General features: G+C 43.7%; 1 protein-coding gene across 2 annotated transcripts in view; it reads right to left on the bottom strand.

The window, feature by feature from the left end:
• STARD13 (StAR related lipid transfer domain containing 13) overlaps positions 1-22,414 on the bottom strand; it is a 201,953-nt gene that overhangs the window by 22,069 nt on the left and 157,470 nt on the right. For both annotated transcript variants that reach the window (XM_039873031.1, XM_039873030.1), the window contains exons 4-6: positions 13,588-13,651; positions 2,312-3,681; positions 983-1,156 (exon numbers count right to left, since the gene is read on the bottom strand). In XM_039873031.1, coding sequence (XP_039728965.1) covers positions 983-1,156; positions 2,312-3,681; positions 13,588-13,651 — 1,608 coding nt within the window. The remainder of the gene's footprint in view (positions 1-982; positions 1,157-2,311; positions 3,682-13,587; positions 13,652-22,414) is intronic.

The following is a 22,414-nucleotide window of genomic DNA, read 5'->3' as shown; positions in this document are numbered from 1 at the left end:
CTAACTATTAAGCAGCGTGATTCATGTTAGCAGATGGATTTATGGCTCTGTTTTGAAGTCGAGTGTTCGACTTTCTAATTTAATCGTGACTTACACACCTCTCAAGTAATAAACACTTAAAAGTCTCCAACGAGACACAACAGATTTAAAAAGTACAAGAAGAAGAATTAATTTGGTTGCATTGGGGGACAAATGAGGGGAGAGAAGATCAAACACACTTCTTGGCTATGATTTTCTAGAACCAGTTGTACTTTTTAAAGGAAATTTTGATACGCAAGCATATATTAATACTTGATTATGCAACTTAGAACTTTCTAAATTTTTTTTTTTAATAAAAGCATTGCCAATTCTCCTACCTATATAATATGCACCATGGGACAATTAGTGACACATTTCCTCTTTTTTTAAATCCACCAAATCGCCTGAAACAGGTCCACATTTGAATTCCAACATACGCTTTAGTCAGTTCCTATTACAAAGGTTTGACTGCACCGTCTTATTTTGATTTGCCAGTGAAATAAAAGCGGACATGGACTTGAAGAACTAAATGCTCTTTGAATGAATCAGCGCTCTGAGTGTCGAGCCCTGCGTCGGCCTGAAGGTACAAATGACAGATGTTTCCTTGCAAACGGCCAGAATTATTTACGGTGAGTTTATTTTTAATTCCTCTGTTCACAATTAATCACCCTTTACTTGTCTTTTGTCCTTCTTGGAGGCTGTCTTCCCCGAACACCAACAGAGAGCTACAAATAAAAGCGTGCTTCCTGCAGGCTGTTCCCCCGCCCCCTGCCCCGGCTGAGGCAGCCCGGGAGGCGGACTAAAAGGCAGGACTCTGGGCATTATTTTCAGGAGGTCAGCAGCGAGGGCAACGAAAGGCTTCTTCAGAAATCAGAAAGCAAATACGGAAGCCTTTTCAAATAGCACACTTAGCTCTAGGACAAACAAAGCCCTCCCGAGCGAACGTGCAGAACGGGCTACGTACCACGTCCAGCCGTGTTTGTTGGACATGGAGTGTTTTTCCATGATGGCCGTGAGGCGAAGCAGGGAGAAACGCTGGAGCAGGTTCAGCTGGCCGGCCGTCTGGCTGCTGATGGGGGGCGATGCGGTGGACGGCTGGGGCTGGTGGGAGAGCTGGAAGCTGTTCCATCGGAGTCGCCTTGACCAGAAAGACCGTCAGAGATGCAGTCACAAAGTGGCCGTGGTACCGGGGAACACAGGAGGTCACTAATTTTTTAAGTAGCTCATCAAAATAGGTTCCGAGCCACAAAAAAAAAATCACAAAGCAAATGGAACAGAAGACACAAACGTACAGAACAGACCTAAGGAACTATTTCCAAGTCTGATAAATCTGGAAAAGGGTCTTTATCTGTTTCATTAGATTTAAATGACTTGTATAGTATGTTGCATTTGTTTATTCCTAAATTCATTCCCAGTGTTGAAAGCAGCTGAGACTGTGTGTGTGTGTGTGTGTGTGTGTGTTAGAGAGAGAGACAGACAGACAGACACAGACAGACACAGACAGACAGACAGACAGACAGATGGACAGAGAGAGACAGAAAGAGAGAGAAAAGGAGAGAGATTTCAAATGTTTGGTAGTTGTAGAATATTTCCACTTCGCCCTCCTGTCTCTGTACTCACTTCTTTGGTGTTGAGATGGAGCCTGAAGGTGACAAGCACAGATGAAGCAGTCCCGAAGTGATGACACATCAGTGAGTCCCAAGAGACATCACTGCCTCAACTAGAAACCCAGCAGCACACACGTTATTACTCTTTCTACGAGGGAGCCCTGCCCAGGGATATTTTTCTAGGGTGCTTCTGAAACGGTATTTGTAAAACAGCTTTTATGGACTTTGGAATCGGCGTTTTAAAGCCAAAATAAACTCATGAAGTACACGCCTTAGATTTCAGAATTTTCTCACAGAATTTTTGAAAAGGTTTAACATTTGGGGTAGAGAGGTTTTAATGAATACTGTCTCAAGGTCGTGGGAAACACCTGTGTACAGGCCCTGGGCCTCTGTCATCAGAGATTCCCTACAGTGTCTTGCTATATAAGCTCAAATTTTTTTTTTTAAATAAAACTAAGATTGAATTAAAGGGTAGACACTCAGAGAAATGAATGAGAGTTAACACGGATTCGACCACCATATTAACGGTACAAAAGACATCTGTTCAATGACTGCTGGCCACATACATCACTTAGAATAGTGTCAGGCATTTGGTACCCGCTGTCTAAATGTTTGTTAAATAAATGAAGAGATCATAATCATCCCGAAGTGGATTCAATATCATTTCGGAAAATCACGCCACCAACCTGTTTGGCCTGGTCAGGGAGGCCCCTACGCCGGAATCTCTCCTTTCTTTGACGCCAGCGGCCTCGGACTCGTTAAGGGAGGTTGCGTCTCTGTCCACGTCACTGGGTGTTGTCCGCCCTTCGGAGACAGAGTTGCCTTCGAAATCGAGGGTAATCTGATTGGGGGATGAGAAGGGGCACGGGCCAGGTTTCCCCACCAAGGCGTCGCGCGTCTGCAGCTCAGGCAAGACGTTCTTTGACCAGTCATCCACCACCTCCTGGAGCCCGCTGACGTGGTGCAGGATGTCGTCTAAGTGAGGGAAGAGATCGTCCTTCTCCAAGTCCAAAAGGTCCCCGGTGCTGGCGTACAGATGGGAGCCTGGCACGTTGTCGTAGATACTGACCCGACTTGCTCTGTGGCAGGACGCCACGAGCCCAGGCTCCCTGGGGCCAGGGCCCTGCTGTCTGCCCAGGGAGATGCTACCGGTCCTCCAGTTCACCCCGTTGCTGTTGTCTGTCGGCGACAGGCTTTCGATAGACAGCGCCTTGGGGAACGTTCCTGGCTTGTGGTCCTTGGGCACGTGCACCACCAAGTTCTCCTGGGAATGATACTCCTGCGTGTGGTTTTCGTCGCCTGCCTCCCGCAGCGCGGTCCCCGCCAGCACATCCAGGTCTTCCAGGTACATGCCCCCGCGCTTGCTGGCCTCCTGGCACTTGCGTTCCTTCGGGCCGGGCGCGCCCGGCGCCCCGCCGCTGTGTTCCCACGGGCCGCCCCACGCGCTGGCGCACGGGGGCCCCTGGGTGCCCGCAGCCGGGCGCGCGCCCCGGAGCTCTCCGTTGGGAATCCGCATGCACTGCATGGCCTTCAAGGACTCCGGCTCCTGCTGCAGCAGCGGGCCGCTGATCGCCACGCCGCCCGTCCGCCCCGGCCCCTTGGGCCTGCCCGCTGTCCCCTTCCCCCGGAGCGTCTCCATGCGCTTCAAAAACGATTTGGCTCTGGCCCTGCTGGGTTTCTCATTCTTGGCGGGGAAAGCGCAGCCGAGGACGTCCCTGGGGGGCTGCGGGGGGCTGCTGCCGAGCGCCGAGGAGGCGTCCGGCGCGCCCGGGCTGTCGCCGCAGTCCTGCCCCGGGCAGTCGCACGCCTCGCCCGCGCCCTGGCCGCCCGGCGGGCCGCGGCCGTCGCTGCCGCCGCTGCTCTCGCTGTGGACCGAGCAGACCTCGGGCTCGCTCAGGTCCGTGAGGACACTCTCACTGCTGGTCGTGTTTCTCATCCTGACGTCCCCCGAGGGGAACGGCGTGTGGAGGTCGTCCACGCGAGACCACCGGCGGCTGGTCCTTTGGAAAGTCCATTTGTTACTGATGCAGAGGTTTTCTTCGTCCGAGTCGTCACCCTGAAAAACATCGAGGAGAACGCGCATTGACAGGTGGCTGGGGTGACACGGGTCGCAGGGGTGGCGCAGGCCCAGGGCCACCCCTCCTCCGTTCACACTCCCTCGGGGTCCCCTGGGCACCTTCACTCTCGCTCCCACCGTCACCCGCCGCCCTCTTCCTCCCAGGTGGCTGGAGCATGTCCTCCCACTCCCAACCTGCCATGTTTTCTTCCTGTGAATTGTCATAGCTTCCAAATTGCTCCTTCCTCTCTGACTTCCTCCATGGATCACAAAGATGGTATCATTACCATCTGACTGGACAGTCTAAATCTAAAACACCTGTTTTAGGTTCTCTTCCTCATGCAGAAACTTAATTAATCCTGCCATGAAAGGCACTTACTTCTTTTCTGAAACCCCTTCTCTGAGCCGCCCCAGGACCTATTTCCAGCTTGTCTTTCCCGATCCTCAGAGCCAACATATCTCAGAGCTGACACCCCTTCCCTGAGACTCCCCAACATGATTCTCATCATCTATTCCCTATATAAATTAACAACAATATTATCTACTGAATTCCTGTAAATAGAAACTCGGGAGCCCTTCTAGAGATGGTGAGCTGAGGACAGTCCCATCCAGCCTGCTCTGCTAGGACGACCTTGTTTATCTTTGCAAATCCCACCAGCCCAGTACAGACCTTGCCCTAGAGCGTATAAATGATAACTTCCTTCTAGGATGAACTGAGTCATCGGCTCCTTCCTCCTCCTCAACACGCACACGTGACCGAGGCCCAACTCAGGTGATTTTTCGAATCTGCACCTTCATTTGTAGCTGCACCTGTTCCCTTTGTGCAGGCCCTTGGCGCCTCTGTCGGGGTCTTTTACCGTCGAAACCCGGCTGGACTCCTCATGTCCAGCGTCTTCCCCGTCTCGACAGCTTTCCCCAGTGTAATCCCAATATGATCACATCATTTTCCAGCTTAAAAGCCGTCAGCTTCCCTCGGCCTTCCTAAAACCGTCTGCAGTGTGGCTCTAGCGCCCTTTCACCCCGACTGAAGTGTACTTGTTTTTCTTGCCTCATTGCAGCTGCAGCTCACCCCATGTCCCTGCACTCTGCCCCCTGGGCCACGACCATCCCCCAACACCCAGCTCTGTATAGGATTAAGAGCCTAAAATGACGTTCACATGGCTCGCTGTTGAGAATGTCCTTCCCTGACGCCTGACCCTTCTTGGGTACCCGGCTCACATGTCACATTCTTTTTGACACCTTCCCCGGAGGCTCTAAGCAATGACCTCTGTCTTCCCTGCATCATCTGGATTGGCCCTTTACTGTCACACATACTCTCAGGACAATGTCAGCTCCCACCACAATACAGGGCTCTCAATCCTTACAGGTAAGCTCATCAAGAGTAGGGCCTGTGTTCTGTTTTATTTATCCTTACATCCTCCCCAGAGCCAAGTTCATAGTAACCGCTCAATCATTTTCTGTTGACGGAGTTCGGTTTACTTTATTTTACTTAGGCATCTGGTTCTAAGCCCCAGGTCCAATGCTAGTATTGCCACCTGATGCTTATGTGACTGTACACAAGTTGTTTACTCTCTCCAAGGTTTCTGTCGCTTATAAAATGGGTCTAAAAACAGGCCCCGCCTCATGGGTTCCCTGGGCGGATTAAATGAAATCATGTGTTTAGTATTTGTTTGTTGTTTTCCAGTGTTTGTTCAACTGTTTATCTGTTGCCTATCTGAGACTGCTTATCTATCTTTTTATATTTCTAACATCCACCTCAACTTTGCAATTTAGTTGGTTTTCAAGGAAAAGTAAACAGATGCTCAGTCAGTAAATGCTGGGACGCGCCCATTCTTGTTTATTTCTTGAAAATCTAGATCAGATGGGTTGGACTAAATGACAAATTTAAATTCAAGTGTAGGGTGGAGGAAAGTAGAAAACCAAGGCACTGACGGAGAATTGCATGGCTTTGGGGTCACGGTGGGAGATTCGCTTTGAGTTTTAAAAGTTGTACAAAGCCTTGGCAAAAGAGTTTAAAAATTTGCACAAGTGGAAAAAACGTAAGACTCTGGGATGATGACTCCAAATTATATTTCTTTGTAGCATTTCCTCTTTCCTTTTCCCTGTGATTGATACAACAACATCCAACATCTGAGGGTCATTATATATCAGGCACCACAATGGGTTGAAGGTTGAGTTTTGCATTTTCATATCACATTTCAGGAAACTAGTGAGGGGAAGTCGATATTAAGTAAACATTCTGAAAGAGCCCTTTTAGCAAATAGTTTTTGAGAAAGTAAAAGTATATGCTTTTAAAGAAACCATAGATATTTTAAAATAGAAACTACACTATGTAGTGTTGGTTCCAATGAGCTCTGTCAAGCTAGTCCAAGCTTGGTTACCGATGCTAGTAAATCACATACTAGTTGGATAAGGACTCCTTTATTTTGGTTAAGAAAAGATGCCAAGCTGGGCACTGTGGACTAGGAATGGAAAGCCTGCCCCTGTCTGCGAGGCTCTGAGAGCTTATTATATTCGCTCTGGGCATCAGGAAGATATTTACAGCCCAACCAAGGCATGTGAAAAGTGGTGAACTCCTGGAAAAACAGGCAGACAGTTCAGGGGAATTTTTCAGTATTTAGATCGTTTAAACCAAAACAAACCAAGAATCTACAAAAAACAAAACAAAAGAAAAAACACCCATTCTCCTTTAGCTCCTTACACATACAATTATCACAGTGTATCCCAAAGGGTATTGACTGATTCCGTATCTTTCGTTTTCCTCTAGTGAAGGATCTTTGAAAGTATTGCTAGTGATGTGCAATGAGAAATACATTTTCCATCACAACTCAAGGCACTCATACATATTATGCTAAATCAATCAATCAATTAATTAATTAATTAATGCTATTATCCTTGTTTGCACTCTGATTTTTTTTTTTATTAAAGTATAGTTGACAACATTATGTCAGTTTCAAGTATACAACATAGTGATTCAACATTTATATACTTTACAATCTGGTTACAATAAGTTTAGTCACCATCTGTCACCGTACAAAGTTATGATATTGTTGACTGTTTTCCCTGGGCTGTATATGACTTCCCCAGGACTTACGTATTTTATAATGGGAAGTTTGTGCCTTTCATTCCCCTCTGCCTTTTTCATCCATCCCCCACCCCCCACCCTTTGAGCCTGTTTCAGTTTTGTTTGTTCATATATTTTTTTAATTCCCCATGTAAGTGAAATCATATGATATTTGTCATTCCCCGTCTGACTTACTTCACTTAGCTGCACTCTGACATTTTATAATATAATTTAGTCTGTTTCCTTTAAAAAAAAAAAATTCACCTGACAACCCATCAATTGGCCATAATTCACAGTATAAAAAACACACTGCATTAGAGTTTAACTTTTCTATACACTCAGGGCCCGGCATGTCGCATGTAGCAGACTACCCAATAATAATTGTGGAAGTGTACTTATTGGTTAAGAAGTGATCAGATTTCATCAGTTTGATGATTTTTTTTTTTTTGAAGCTAAAACAAATAGTTTGAATATTTAGAAATGCAGAGTGGAAATCTCTAAGAGGAGTCAGATTTATGAGAAAAAGAAACACCAAACTAACTTAATTCTCCTATCTCAATGGTTTAGTAAATCATGAAAATGGACATAGAGTGTCTGGATTTCAGCCAAGGAACTGACAAAGGCTCTCCCGACATGACTGTGGCTGAGATGGCTGCCCGTGTTGGATGCTACAGAGTTTCGTTAGTAACTGGCTGAGTAAATTCACCAAAGAGTAGATCAAAGGACCAAAAACAACTAGGAAGACATCTCTGGAGGATGCCTCAAAGTTATGTCTGTTTTAAGAATAACGTCAATGAGCCAAGAGACCTCTTTGTTTTTAAAATGTGAAGATGACACGGTAATTCACTAAGGGATCTTGAGCAAGGCACCCTTTTTCTCAGCTGTAAAGTGGAAATGATAATAGTACACATGTAGCGTTGTCTATCGATAGAACCAAATGAGAGTATATGTGAAAATGCCACGTAAACCTTAAAATGCAAGAAAAAACTAATTATCGTTGTTAGAGACAGGCGATGTGGAGATGTAGAAAGATCTTCACAGATCTGAAAGATGACCTGCTAAGAAGATGACATTTCATGAAGTGAAATTTGAAGACCCTAACTTTAAAAATCAACTACAGGATGTGCAGGATAGAACAGACTTGGTTTAACGGCAGGTACTATCCATCACTTTCAGGGTTGTAGCAGACTTGAGCCTAACGTGAGTTGATCATGTGACACAGCCACCATATGAAGTCGCCAGCTTCAGGATGCATGACCAGAAGCCTGGGTTTTAAATGCCACATGTTAAGGGGCACGTGGGAAGAGGAGCATTTCTAGAGAAGAGTCATCAGAACGGCCGAGGATCTTGGAACCACAACCTCCCGTGAAAGATGATGGAAAAACCTAATCATTTGGTTTAGAAATGAGAAGCTCCATAGCAGTGCTACACAAACTGTGGTTAAGGGGCTGCCGGGCCCCAAACCTACCAGTCTCAGTGAGATAAGCACAGACATCGAGAGGAAGCATTAAAACATTTGTCACCATTTGGCAGGGCCATGCTACCCAAGTTCACGATCAGTGGACTAGTTTTACTGAACAGCAGTCACTATTTCAAGATTACTTTATCTACCGTGACTCAAAGTTTATAATGTACGGGATCCACTGTTTCATAGAAAGAGAATTATAAGAACTAGCTAGTGATGAAGGATTAAAGATGACTTTTGAAAATACAGCAATGGTTATTTCCTTTTGAAAAAAAGATAAAAAAAGAAATACCCTAAACTTTAAAAAATTACTTTCAAACCTCTTCTTTGATTTCAAAAGTCAACATACTCTTTGAGACTGGTTTCTTTAGGAGGACTTGTATTAAAACAAAGAAACATTTTAGTTACACATTTCTTCCTGGGAGTAGTGTTGTCAATACGACCTAAATTAGATAACAAACAAGAAACGCTGTCGTGAACACTCATAGTCACAGAGTTTGATCAAAGTCTGAATAAAGGCATTTAATATGGGGAACTGCTATTTCAAAGTAGACTTTTTGTTTAGTTACAACAGCTGAATAACAAAAAAGTTAGGAGTGCAATCCTGATTTCTCATAATAATTGCCAAACGTACACTTTCAATAAAAAAAATGTGAATTTCGTAATTCTTTTTTATTTCCATTATATTTGTTTTGATTATATTTATTGGAATGCAATTTTGTGTCTGTAGAGTCTAATAATAAAAAAAATTTAGGCTACTATTTTCTGTAACTCTTTTTTTCATTTCATAGTTCCAATAATTCATTTGTATTGCATTTTACAAACGTGTCCCGGCCCGTGGCACACTGAAGATTAAAAACAAAACAAAACGAAGCCAACAGCCACTCACCACAGAAAGTCTGAGAAACTGAGATTGAGCAGAGGTACGGAACCTCTCTGTAAAGGGTCAGATGGTAAATATTTTAGGTTTACAGGCCATGCAGTCTCTGTCACAACTATTCAATTCCGCCGTTGTAGCCGAAAGAATGGGTATGACTTCATTCCAATGCAACTTTCTTTACAAAAACATCAGCAGTAGTTGGCTGACATCACCACCTGCCTCCTCTCCCCCACCCCTGCCACCTGTCTAGAGGACAGAGTTGATGGGTCGCTGTATGAAAGGAGAACTCTGTATTCTCTGCTTTTCCAAAGAAAAGAGCTGGCATTAGACGGGCATGTTTACATTGAATTAGCTTTTAGATTATCGTATGAAAGATTTCTAGTAATTAGAATAAAACAAATTGCCTTGCAATGTAGTGAACTCATCAATCACGTCTAGATGGTGACGAGCAAAGGCTGAGTGAATTGTGAGGGAGGCTCTAAGAAGTAAACCCTGTGGTGGATGGGAAGTTGGAAAAGATGATGGAGGATTCCTTCCAACTCAAGGATCCTACGGTTCTAGGACATTCACAGGCAATTATCTTCGATTCGAGGCTGTAATATGCTCCAGCCATGTGAAGGGTGGAATAAAACATAATTTTTCTCTCATTTGACTCTGCTGTCAGGAGCTGCCAGGCGGTGTCTTATTTGGTGGGAGATGTGGGGGGTGTGACAGGCAGTGGGGGGGTGGAGACCAGGCCCCTCCACAACTACAGCTCCTTGGAAATGCTGATGACACCCAGGCTGTGAGGTGCTACGGCAAGGTGGCCATCGGTCATGGTTCCTGTGTTGGCATCCACCTTGGTCGTGACATCGGAGAGCTCTACAAAAGCTACAGCTTTAACCAGAACGTTCTTTGGGAGCCGCTCTTTCTCCCGTGGGAAAGCTTAGGTAGGAGTCTTGTGTACATGTCCTTCCCTTCCCTCGTTAATCAGACAGCCCGCTGGGGGCTCCAGTCTCTGACTCCAGTGCCCAGTAGAAGTCACGTCGCATAAGCACTAACCGTGATTCAGAGATTTCAGTGTTGTCACGAAGTAAGTCCAGATTTTGAGTAATAATGACAACTTTTTTCTGAGAACAAGTAGCATTCGCATGTGCCTTGTTTTTCATTTGGATGAAGCTCTAATGTTTGTTTTTTTCCCCTAAAAAATGAGAACATTCTAAGCTGAAATTACACATTCTTCAGAGACAAATACCAACAAAACGCTGCCAAAAGAAGGTTGTTCTTGTTGTTGTTTTTTAAATGGAATTTGGCTATGACTTTATACTGCAAACAGGAGCCCACGTATAGGAGTCCACAGCAGCAAGAGAGGCAGCTAATCCACAGTTACATAGCAATTTAGAAGTTATCTTCCATTAACGTTAACTGGAGCTGAGTGGCCGAGTCGGCCCTGTGTGAAGCGCAAACGTGCCCCTTGCCACATTGCAGGGGCCTGAAGCCAGAGGCGGGGGACTGCTGGTGTCACAGGCTCTCTGCAAACACTTCTGGGCTGGGTTGTGGCCAAGACTGAGAACCTGCTGCTCCACCTAACTGTGCCAGAGACAGGGAAGGTCATCTTGAATCTCTGAGAGACCACTTTTCTCTTCTGCAAGGAGAAAATCTTGTGGTACTACGTCGTGGGAGGGCACGTGAGATTTCATTTTCCCCGTGCTTTACGAGTGGCGTTTGTTGTACAAGAAAGATGCATGCCCAACTCAGTGTGGATGAGGCTTCGCCATCCTCATCTACCTGTAGACTATTTTTTTCTTTCTTGGCTCAAACCAGCCAACCCTTCAGATTCCAATGAGAATAAATGCAACGCAGAGCAATGAGATTCATGACATGTTCACTGCGAGAGATCCAGAGATCCATTTCCATGAAGATGTTAAATAAACGGTGGCCTTCAGTACAGATGGCATAAAAACATCCCTCTTCTAACAACAGCAATAAAAATACATAACTGGATGAATGGCTAAAGAAACTCCTCCAGGTCTCCAACCACGTTTCTAAATATCTTCGAAAGGCAAAGAGGCATTCAAATCCTGTCTATAATCATTCTGAGTGGCTTTGGGCAAGTTCCTAGCTTCTCTGCCCTTTAATTTCTGCATCCGTGACCTGCGGTTAATGGTGAGGAATGGTGCCTGGCACACAGTCAGCACCGCGTGAGTGATGCTCCCCATACCAACCACCAGGCGAGCTCACGCAGACCTTTCGTAGGCCCAAGAGCCCCGAGGGGAGAAGGAAGATTATGGCCCCAGACGGGCCATCGGGGATGACGTTCTGCAGAATTAAGCACGTGTGGCCTCTGCAGATTAGAGATGAGGATGATACTTTTATTTTTTTGGATCGCATGCAATGGGGACGGAGCTAGAAGAAATGCTGCTGCCTTAGTTTTCTTCCAAATAAACTAATTCCCAAGTGGGTTGAAGCTCCACGTGGTACTTGGTACTTAAGTTTCACTTTCTATTTTCGATCATTTGGCCTCTTCCCAGCCGGTATTTATTTTTTGCCTTTTTTTTTGCAGGAAAATGAAGGAGTGGCCTATGGCTCGTGTAAGGTGCAGTTTGCGGGAACCTGTGCCACCACTCGGGGTCTCCTGCATGGCTGCCGAGCTCACAGCCCCAGACGCTGGTCACGACTGAGATTCACAATTGGGTGAAGACCGCACGTTGGAATTACTTATTTGAAAATTCAGGTTATGACTCCCTAAATTACAACACGAAAAGCAATATTTTATTCAACGGCCTGCACTGGCGAGGCCTGTGGATAAGCAGGGGCTGTGAGGGTGTGTGACACTCTACTCGGCATAAGGAATAAACTAAAAATGTCAGAATACTGAAGCGTCCGACTTACAGAGGAGCTTTTGTGACGGTAACACATAAATAGTCCAATAAATGTTATTTAAGCCTATCTCACATATGGGTTTGGAAAGACAAGTGACAGGGTTGGGATATAATGACCCCACGTGGCTGAAAACAAATCATGTCATTAGTTTTGGGCATTTTCCTTTGTAATACACTGTAGCCAAAGGTCTGTATAGGCCGCCGTATAGACCAGCCACACACTTCAGACATGCAGGTGTGGCCATGTTCAGTTTAATAAGAACCATGTGTTACAATCAAAACAACATGTGACCCTCACGCTTCAAATAGTCTGTGTGCTTCTCAAGGGTGTTATTCAGCCAGACAGCTGTTGGGACGTTTATGCCCACATTTTTAGTTTGTCTTCATGCTTTAATATTTCTCTGGATATTGTTTTTCACCATATTACCTCCTTAACTTGAATCTTTGGTTTCTAGCTCAAACACCCAATTCTTTTTAAGGTGAGGTCAACAAAAATTCACTAACTTTTTTTTTTTGTGTGTGTGCTATTTTAGAGCAGAAATTCGGGTTAAAGTTATTTTTAAAGATTAGGTTACCCAGGAGTGACTTAAAATCCACTAGGTTTAATGATTTCTCTGTGAAGACCAGGATAAAGAACACTTTCTTCTGACTCAAAGATGTTTTCTCTGCTTCTTCGAAGTAGACTGAGGCTTGACTTGTTAACATATTAGAGATGTGAAATGAAAAAAAGCAGTTAACGATCTTAACTCTGAATTTCCTAAAAGGATCAATTCAGGGAGAAAGAGAGGTCTTTCAGTGAGGTAGTTCGGAGCCTCCGTTTTTTGAAGTGAGACATGCCTGAGTTTAAAAATATTATGAACAAATAAATGATTTAACTTCTTCAAGTTTCACTTTCCTTGTCTAGAAAACAGAGAATCCCTCCCGTAAAGAATTACATGAGATCGTATACAGCAAGTGTATAACGTAGCTCCCAGTAAACAGTAAGTGCTCAATGAAGTACAGCTTCATTTTAGAACTGACATCTCCAGCCTCATTCATGCCAAGTTTTAGAAGGAGGAAGGAGCACAGTGACTGTTAAACCTGAAGGAAACTCCTTGCCACTAAAGCGAAGTCGAGGGGTCAAAGATGAGGCCGGCTCAGTATCCTGTTACTCTCTTCCCCGACCCCCTCAACGGTTATGAAATGGACCCGGCCAGGGTATAAACGCCTCAGGAAATGTGCTTGAAATAAAACGCTGTGGGAAAGAATGAAGGGAGAGACATCTGGCATAGACCCATAGGCTCTTTTCCGTATTTTCTTAACCTACTAATCACTGTGGAGTCCTGACTCTCCTCAGGAGGAGATATTTACACCTCGACAAACCTCTGAAAGATTACCGTAAAGAATGACAACATATTACATTTTTGTGCAAACTCTCTGATAAAAACTGAAGCCAATGGAGATGGTGAAACAAACAACTCTGCCTGGGTTTATGATGGACTTATTTAACGTCATGAGGGTTATGATAAGATGGGATGCTGGGGAACAAGCGGAGATGGTCGGGCCTTTTGGAGCTTTACTTAGGTTCGTGTTGTTTTTAATCTACAGATGCAAGCTTCTTCTGTGGCGACAGCCACGGTCAAGTGCAGACACCTACCTTTTTCCTTTGGAAGTTCACATCAAGTTTCATTGAGGCACACTTGTTCAACGTGTTTAGCCGTCTAAAAAAAAAGAAAAGAAAAGAAAAATGTGATGATTGCTACCACTAATAAACTTAAATTTTCTAATTCTCATTCATCGCCAGTGAGGCTGAAAATGCAAAAACAACCAGTTATGTCCCAAGAAGGCACTGTACTCACAGAAGCTTCGCCGTAGAAGAGTTCCTGTTTGTTTCTCCAGCTTCTGGGCCTGAGAGGACTGTGCCATGAAGCCTACCAAGCTCTCCCCGTTCCCTAATCTAAACCTGGCCCTTTCTCGGCTTCTCTTTCCACGGTCAATCATTTCAGCCATACTTTCACCAGCCCCTCGATATGTTTGCCACCTTGATCTTCCATCACGCTAGTCCCCAAATCTGTATTAACTCGACCATCTGTCCTCTCTTGCTCTTGGAATATTTGGGTATAAATGGAAAAATAGCTTACATTACAGTGCTGAATCGTACATGGGATGAACTGAATTCTATCCCTCCAAGACTCATAATTTGAAGCCCTAATCCTCTACGTGACTGTATTTGGAGCAAGAAGTAGTTAAGGTTAAAGGAGGTCAAAGGATGAAACCCTAACCCGATAGAACTGGTATCCTTTTAAGAAGAGCTATCAGAGAGCTCGCTCGCTTTCAATCTACCATGTGAGGACACAGTGAGAAGGTGGCTGTCTGCAAGCCAAGAAGAGTCCTCACCAAGAACCAAGCCCTACTGGCACCTTGATCTTGGACTTTGCAGCCACCAAAACTGTGAGAAAATAAATGTATATTGTTTAGACACACAGTCTGTGGTGTTCTGTTACGGCAGCCTGTGCCGACTAATATATACATTTTGATTTCCATCCTCAGCTGAGTTCCCAAAATTGCCCCTCAGCTTTCATTTTTTTTCCAATCTCAGATCACGAAAACGATGCCAGTTCCTCAAAGGATGACTTAGCAACCACTGCCAGTGAGAAACCATAGCTTAATATAAGCTATTAGACATAAATCTTTTCAATAATCGCTTCCTTCATCATGAAAAAAGACATGTTCTTATCCTTTTTCAAAGCTAATCCTTTAACCTCGTTTTTGATTTCAATATCCACCACTTCATCTGAGATGGTGATACCTCCCTTATTCCCTCCCACTGATTTTCTTCTCTTTAAGCTCATCCCTATCCCGAACAAATAGACTAACCAACGAGTTAGCTGCCGAAATAACTATAATCAAGCAAACTATCAATTTTCCTTCAACCCTATCTTTCCATCAAGCAACTACACTAACCACCCTGACATTCCCTACCTTATCTACTCAGTACACTGAGAACAGTCTCAAGTTTTATTCACTTCGACCTGTGGCAATCTAATTTTAGGAAATTCTCTTTGCAAATACCTTGATTATTTTGTTTCATTTGGTTCCTTTTTAAAAATCATAGTTATTGAATGTGTATCGTTTGAAGAAGCGAACATTACCCCTCAAGTCCTTTTCCATGTACTACTCTTCAGAAGCAACTGTTTCAACTGTTTCTTTTGGTGTTTACTTCTCACAATGTGTTTATGGTGTTATTTCTCGATTTTTCAGTTTAAGTCATTATTTATTCACTTTGTTCTATGAAAGACGAGGATGTATTTATTTATTTTTTTTACTACCTATTCTCACCTTCACCTCCCCACAATACATTCACATCCTTCACCTTCTGTAACTATAGTTAGGTCACAATTTCATAATTTTTTCATAAATCAATATCCAGTATTTATTATGGCCGTGTAAAAGCTCTTCACATTTTTATCACACACTGATTACTTTTTCTTTCATTTTCAACTTTTTATTACCCCAGGAGTTAATAAACATCTTGTTTAATTTGTTTCCATAGTTTTGTATGTACTTAGCACTAAATTCGAACTCAAAAACTTACCTAATTATTTAAATCTCTCAGCGTGTTAAAACATATCAGATAATCTTATCAATTTAATTTCCTTGGAGACATCTCTCTCAGAACTTTCAGATCTGTTCTAATCAGAGTTTGCTCCTTTTTTTTTTTTCCCCATGGGCTGATCAGATTTCTCAGAACTCAGATCCCCAAATTTCTCAGATTCTTTTTAAGCATGTTTTCCCATATTCTGGAGCTGAGTTACAAAAGAGGTCTGGTAATCACAATATTTAGAATGTAGGTGGACTGTCACTGAAGCCCCTGTTTTAAAAAGAGTTTCTCCCTTCAACTATGTCTGATGTCCCTTAGTTGAGGCAACTTATGTTTTAGCCTCTCCAGGGACAGGACATCTAGTCTTGTGCTGATGGTGGGGAGTGGTCACCTAAATACAGATTGGAGGAGTAAATGGAGGGTTCAACCAACTTTAAGATGGAATTTTAAACAACCCTATTCTTTTTAGCTTGCCTTTAACCTCATTTCCCACTATTGAGCTTTTTAGGATTCTGTAGTGCAAACTGATTTATAGTATGACTTCCTCCATCTACCACTTAGATTTTATTTCTTGGGTTTGCTAAGTCCTCTACTTCATATTTCTGTTTTTCTGCTTTAAAAATTGTGTCGTTGTGATCTCTCCGTATGGACATTTGCTTTTGGAAAAAAAAAAGTCTCTCTGCAAATTAGAAGCAAGCAAATTAGATGTTCAATCTCTCATCTCTGACCAGTTGCTTATTTTGGAATTCAGTTATGCATAGATATTACGGTTACAGCTCAATGAGTTTTGGCAATTATAACTAACCTCGAACAAGGTAAAGAACATTTCTTCACGTCAGAAAGAGTCTTGTTCTCCTTCGCCACCAATTCTCCCCACCACTCCGACCCCCTCGCCACCTCCAGCGGCACCCTCTTTCTGACTTCTATTGTCCATAGACTGGTTTTGTCATTTCTCGGTCATCCTATAAATGGAATCACGCGGTATGCGTTTTTTGTGTGTGTCTGGGCACCCCTCTGCCCTGACAGAATGTTTTTGAGATTGATCCACGCTGTCGAGTATAGCAGTAATCATCTCTGTTAATTGCTGAGTAGTATTTCATGGTATAAAAATATATAGTCGTATTATCTATTCTTTTGCGCATGGACATTTGGGCTGTTTCCAGTTCAACTAATGACTTTTTAGCTACCAAACTCCATAGTTGTCTTTTTTTTTTTTTTCCTTAAGCAAAGTTATATTTGTAGCAATGGACACTAATTACCACTTACTGTTCCTTGAAACTTTTCTCTTCTTTGGCATTCGAGACTGTGAATTCTGCCATCTCTATAAACACCACCTTCCTTCTGTCACCGAGCAGTACTTGCCCCTTAACTATTAATATTTTTTGGAATTCAGACTGTAGTTCTTGCCCTTTGTGTTCTGTGCAGTATACCGAAATATCTTATGTCACCTTAAAATAAATTAGACTCTGATGATGCCCAATCCTCTATCTCTAGCCCAGACACCTCACCCGAGGCCCAGAGTTTCATGTCTAGCTATTTATTAGTCTCATCCATTTGTGGGGTCTTACTGGCCCTTCAAACTCAGCTATCGAAACTGAATTCACTATTCTCTCTTCAAATTCTGTTTCTCCTATTTAAATGTCTTGTCATGATCACAAGCATAACCAAGTAGGCCACCCTAACTGAAAAACAGAGTTATCTTAAGCCTCTTCTTCTTCAAGATCTACATTTATTTCAATCACCAAGTCCTGTCAATTATACCTCCATAATATTTTTGAAACCTTGCCTCTTCTTTGGTCCTAATTCAGTCCCTTCTTATCTTTTACCTAAAGCCAGGCAACAGCCTCTTAATTGGTTCCACTGCCAATTCGAAGGCTTCACATTAAAACCAGTCCTGTTTCGCAACTTTCTATCATGCCACTCATTTACTTAAAAATATCTGATGACTCCCTTCATTTTCAGCCATCATCCATTTACCCACTGACTACACATTCCCTAGTGTCAAACACAGTAACCAACTCTGGATTAGAAGCAGACCGTTTATTCTAAAGCTGTCTCCAGCGTGTCCATGCCCTCTGCTTCTGTAACTGACAGCCTATCTTTTTGGCTAGTCCCACGTGTGTTTAAATCGCTACCTAAGAGCTGAGCGTGACGTGTGAAGTAAATTATACATATATTCTCATTTGGAAGCTCTGATATCTAATAGCCTCGATAAGCTGATCTTGCTTGTTTGGCATCTCTGCAACAGGTGTGTTTAGGGACAGACTGCCTGTTATCTAGAAAATGTACTTGTCTAACAAACTTGATGGTTTGGAAGCACAAACAAACACTTAATTCCATGCAAAAGTTTTCGATCTGCTACACATACGAAGATATCGAAGAGCTCACCCTGTATGTACCACAAGCTTCAGTACGCTTTATACCTCGTTACCCACACAAGAGGTTTACTTATTATTTTTTAAAGGTAGAGACTTACTAGATTTGACTACCTAGATTTGGGTCCTTTTATCTCCCCTGAAGTCCGATATTTGCCTACACCTTAACTTAAGAGTCACTCTTCTATTTGGAGCAAAACACACATCTCACAAAAGACTTATTTTCAGAATACATCAAGAACTCAAGCTCCAAATAAGTCAAACAACCCGATTTTAAAAAAGAGTAACTTATTGCACAGTTCTGAAAGTAGAAATACAAATGCAATGCAAATAAACGAATAAAAAAATGCTCAACATCATTAGTCATGGGAGAAATGCAAATTAAAATGACAGACACCACTACACGCACTAGAACCCCTAAACTAAAAATACTGACAACACCCAGTTTTAGCAAGGATGCAGAACCACTGAAACTTCCAAAGAGGTACAGTTTGGCAATTTCTTATCAAATTAAACATATTCTTAGCATCTGACCCAGCAATTCTAGTCTTAGTTATTTATCCGAGATAAAATAAATCATACATCTATACAAAGACTTGCACTTTAATGTTCATAGCAGTGTTATTTATAAAACAGACAAAAAGGGGAAAGATCCCAAATGTCCCTCGACCAATAAATGGATATAAAAATTGTGGTACATCCATATGATGAAATATTCAATAATACAGCACTAACTATTGATGCATTCAACAACATGAATGACTCTCAGAGGCACCGTGAGGTGTGAAAGAAGCCAGCCACAGAGACCATACACGCGCTCCATGATGATGTTTATACAATATTTTAGAAAAGGTAGAATTGTAGTGACAGAAAATAGCATAGTGGTTTACAGTGCTCGCTAAGGCCAGCGAGAGAGGACTTCTCGAGGTAATAGAAATGTTATAAATCATGATCGTTGTGATAGTTACGTAACTATACATTCGATAAAACTTGTCAAGTCATATACTCTAAGTTCGTGATTTTTATGTGCATGTAAATTACACTATGGCAAAGCCGAATAAATAATAATACAAGTGAGTGACATCAGTGGAATGATAAGTAAAGATCTCCAAAACAGCTCTCGCATAAATGCAACAAGAATATATATCTGTTAAGATGGGAAAAAAAGGACAAAGAGAGAAAACACTCCTTGTGGGGGTCTGAAGCTCGGCAGACTTTCCCAGCATGGTGCAGCCTCAGACTGTAATTTATCTTGCACAAGGTAATATTAACAATGGCAGACTCTGCAAGAATACGAAATGGATGAAACACATGTCCCAGAGAGATGCAAATGCCTCTTTAATGACCGGCCGCCTCAGGTGAAAGAACACATCACATAACAGAAGCATTCAGAGCATTTTATCAAAACCACTGTGAAATTCTGCTGTGAATGAAGCCAGTCTGCACTTAGGACAAACAGTTGGCGTTGGTATATATAATGTAATGATAAGTAATGTAAAACCTGTCAGATAACCCGAGTTGGTCTAACACTGGTTGCCTGGAAAACTATGTTGCATGAACAGTGTGTCCTCCACTGTGTCAGAGTCTCTTTCGAAGACGGGAACCATAATTTACTCCTCTAATCCACATAAGACCTAGCAGGAAATTTTATACGTGACAGTCTCAGTGCGTTCTTCTTTCTTAACTGAACATACTTTGTCTGTATTTGTCTACATGATCCAATCACTGGTTGACTTTAAGTAGTCACAATAGACCTTGTATAGTCAGAACAACAGAATTATTCTCTCCACCGAGCATGACAAGCTGAGAGCAGCATCTCATTTGCATCCCTAATGCCCAGCACAGGCGCTGGCTCAGAGCAAATCCACTCAGTCAGTGTTTGCTAAGGAAATATCAGAGCTTGGCAGACTCCAGGGACTATTTGCTCTGACCATTTTATTTTCAGATGGGGAGAATATGGCTCCTGGAGGAATGCTTGCTCAAGAGAAGCGGGCATTAGTTAGCAGAGCTGGGCGTTCTTCCTGACGGTAATTTTCTCTGCTCCCGCCTACCCAAGAAGAAGTTTGGGGGTGGGGGGGTGGGGGTTGGTGTGGAAGATGAGAACATACATCATGGACCAAGCACGGGCTAGTCAATCAATGGTAATTTCCTCCCCCTCCCTTTTTTTTTTCCACGGCAAGAGAAAATTCATGATGAAGACTGTACGCTCTGTGCTTTGCGCAAACTGGATCTACGCGTTGACATAAGCAGAGTAGCTTGATCCTTTCAGAAGAAATGTCCACAATGATACTGCTGCCTGTTAATTTCTACTCTTATCTTCAGACGCTTAAGAACGGCTAATACCTTAGCAAAGGGGAAATAGCCAGAGGCTCATTTGAAGAGCGAAAGTTGTGGTTCCAATGGGAAAGTCAATGAGGAGAGATGAAACCGTGATGCGTTCATCCAACCGGCTCCCCGTGTTCCAGGAACCAGGCGAGGTGTCAGGGAACGAGACGTGATCCCTGCCCTGTGGCTCTCGTAGTCCTGTGTGGGACCTAAATGAGCACGTGAGAACGAAACCTCCCAGGGGAGGTAAGACTCGAGCAAAGGCCATGAAGCACTAGGAGAAATTTGCCACCCAGGCTAGAAAAGTCATCGGCAAAGCGGACGGGCATTCAACAGCATGCTTTAGCCTGGGACCTGCAAAGCCGTGAGTGGGAATGTGTGGGGAGACAGACGGGAGGGAGCCAGGCGTGAAGGACCCAAATGAAGATGTTGGGCGCAGTCTCCGGGCAGTGGGGGAGTCATCGAAGGCTATCAGACAGGAAGGTGACGTGATCACATGGCAAATCACGAACCGACCTGGTGGCAGCACAGAGACTGCACTGTTAGGAGGCGTTTACACTGATTGAGGTGAGAGATGGCAAAGAGATGAAGAAAGGGAGGGAGAACAGATGGAGACTTGGTCCTTAACCGATGCGGAAGCCACCACGGGGGAGAGACAGAATGTGACTCCCAGGTTTCAGGCTTTCATGAATGTGCCTTTCAACAAAGGAAACAGCGCACTAGAGAAGCTGGGACGGAGACTGGATAGGGGAAAGATAATGAGCTCATGTTTGGATGTGTGATACTTCAGGGGCCCTTGTGACATCTAGACACACCGAGGAGTGTTCGGAATATAGATGGCATGAGTAGAAGATACATAATAATGAAACCAATCACCCAAGGAGAAGAATCCAGAACCCAGGAAACACGAGTGTTTCAGGCATGGGCCAAGGAGGCGGAGCCAGGCTTGGGCAGGTGTAGTCAGAGATGCAGTGATAGATAGGACAGACAAGGGTCTCCAGGTCTGGACGGTTCTTACTAAATGCTATTCTTGCTAGATGTTAAAACGTAGCACAGTATTTTGCAGATGCAGCTGCAAACAGATGAGCTCGACTAGAATTTTAGCCAACTGCAAAGAAGAAATCTATGTGAACTGACTAAACAGTGCATATAAGTGATGGTTAAGGCTCTCTTTGGGGAGACAGAGCCTTATTGCAAGTAAAAACATCTACCTAATGACAACTGCGTCTCGTTCTTGAATAGAGCACCCCAAGTGGTGAACCCCTCAAGTTCGGTAACAGTAGGAGGTCAACAGGACCTGGAGGTGGCATCCTAGAAGCCACAGAGCAGGCACGACGAATGGGTGGGGGAAGTTGGTTAGTTGCATCAAATATTTAAAAAAGAATAAGTGATTGAAAACCGAAACCTTTGGACTTGGCAGAAGCCCAAGAGAGGAGGGCTGAGAAGCAGGTGGACCCTGAGAAATTGAGGACACGCTGTGAGCACAGAGTATTTCTTTAAGGCGTCAAGCCAGGAAGGAGAAAAGTTTAGGATATTTTGAGGAGAAAATGAATAATTTGCTATCGTAATATTTTCTAACACATAGAAGCAATGAAATACTTTGTGAACTGACAGGTTATTTTCTTCCAGGTTCCAGTTCAATCGATCAAACGTTGCAGAATTCCTGCTCAGCACAGGCCACGAAGCACCCAACATCTGTGCCAAACCAACGCGGTTCCCACCGGCGAGCACTTCGAAATTGGTAATGTCCTTGCATGCCCAGCAGGGCGCTCCGAGTGAGGCAGTGCTCCTGGAGGACACACGAGGACACAGGAAGGAGGGAGGGGGGACAACGAGAATGACCTGTCTGAGACGGGTCTCCCACTCACCCTGTCACAGAGGCCAAGGTGACGCCAAAGGGCCCCATGGATGTATAGGACAGCAATGGAATGACTTCCTCCCTCATATTTTAGATTCGCATTTTACTTTGAAACCGGAAGACTTTAGATTGCTCCTGAGGTCTCCCATGCTGACTTGATGGCCAGTTTCCCGTGACGTTTCTAACATTCCTGCCAAAGGCACAGGAGGAACGACAGGCAGGGGTACAAGTTCATTTCTAACTTCCGATTCTGCGTAAAGCCTCGGGCTTCGCTTCTCACCCTCCACTCCCGGCCAAGGGCCCTCTCCGTTTGGAGGTGCTCCCG

The sequence above is a fragment of the Pteropus medius genome, unplaced genomic scaffold (assembly GCF_902729225.1).
Source record: "Pteropus medius unplaced genomic scaffold, Ma_sr-lr_union100, whole genome shotgun sequence".
NCBI lineage: Eukaryota > Metazoa > Chordata > Mammalia > Chiroptera > Pteropodidae > Pteropus > Pteropus medius.
This window is presented reverse-complemented; position numbering and strand designations above follow the sequence as displayed.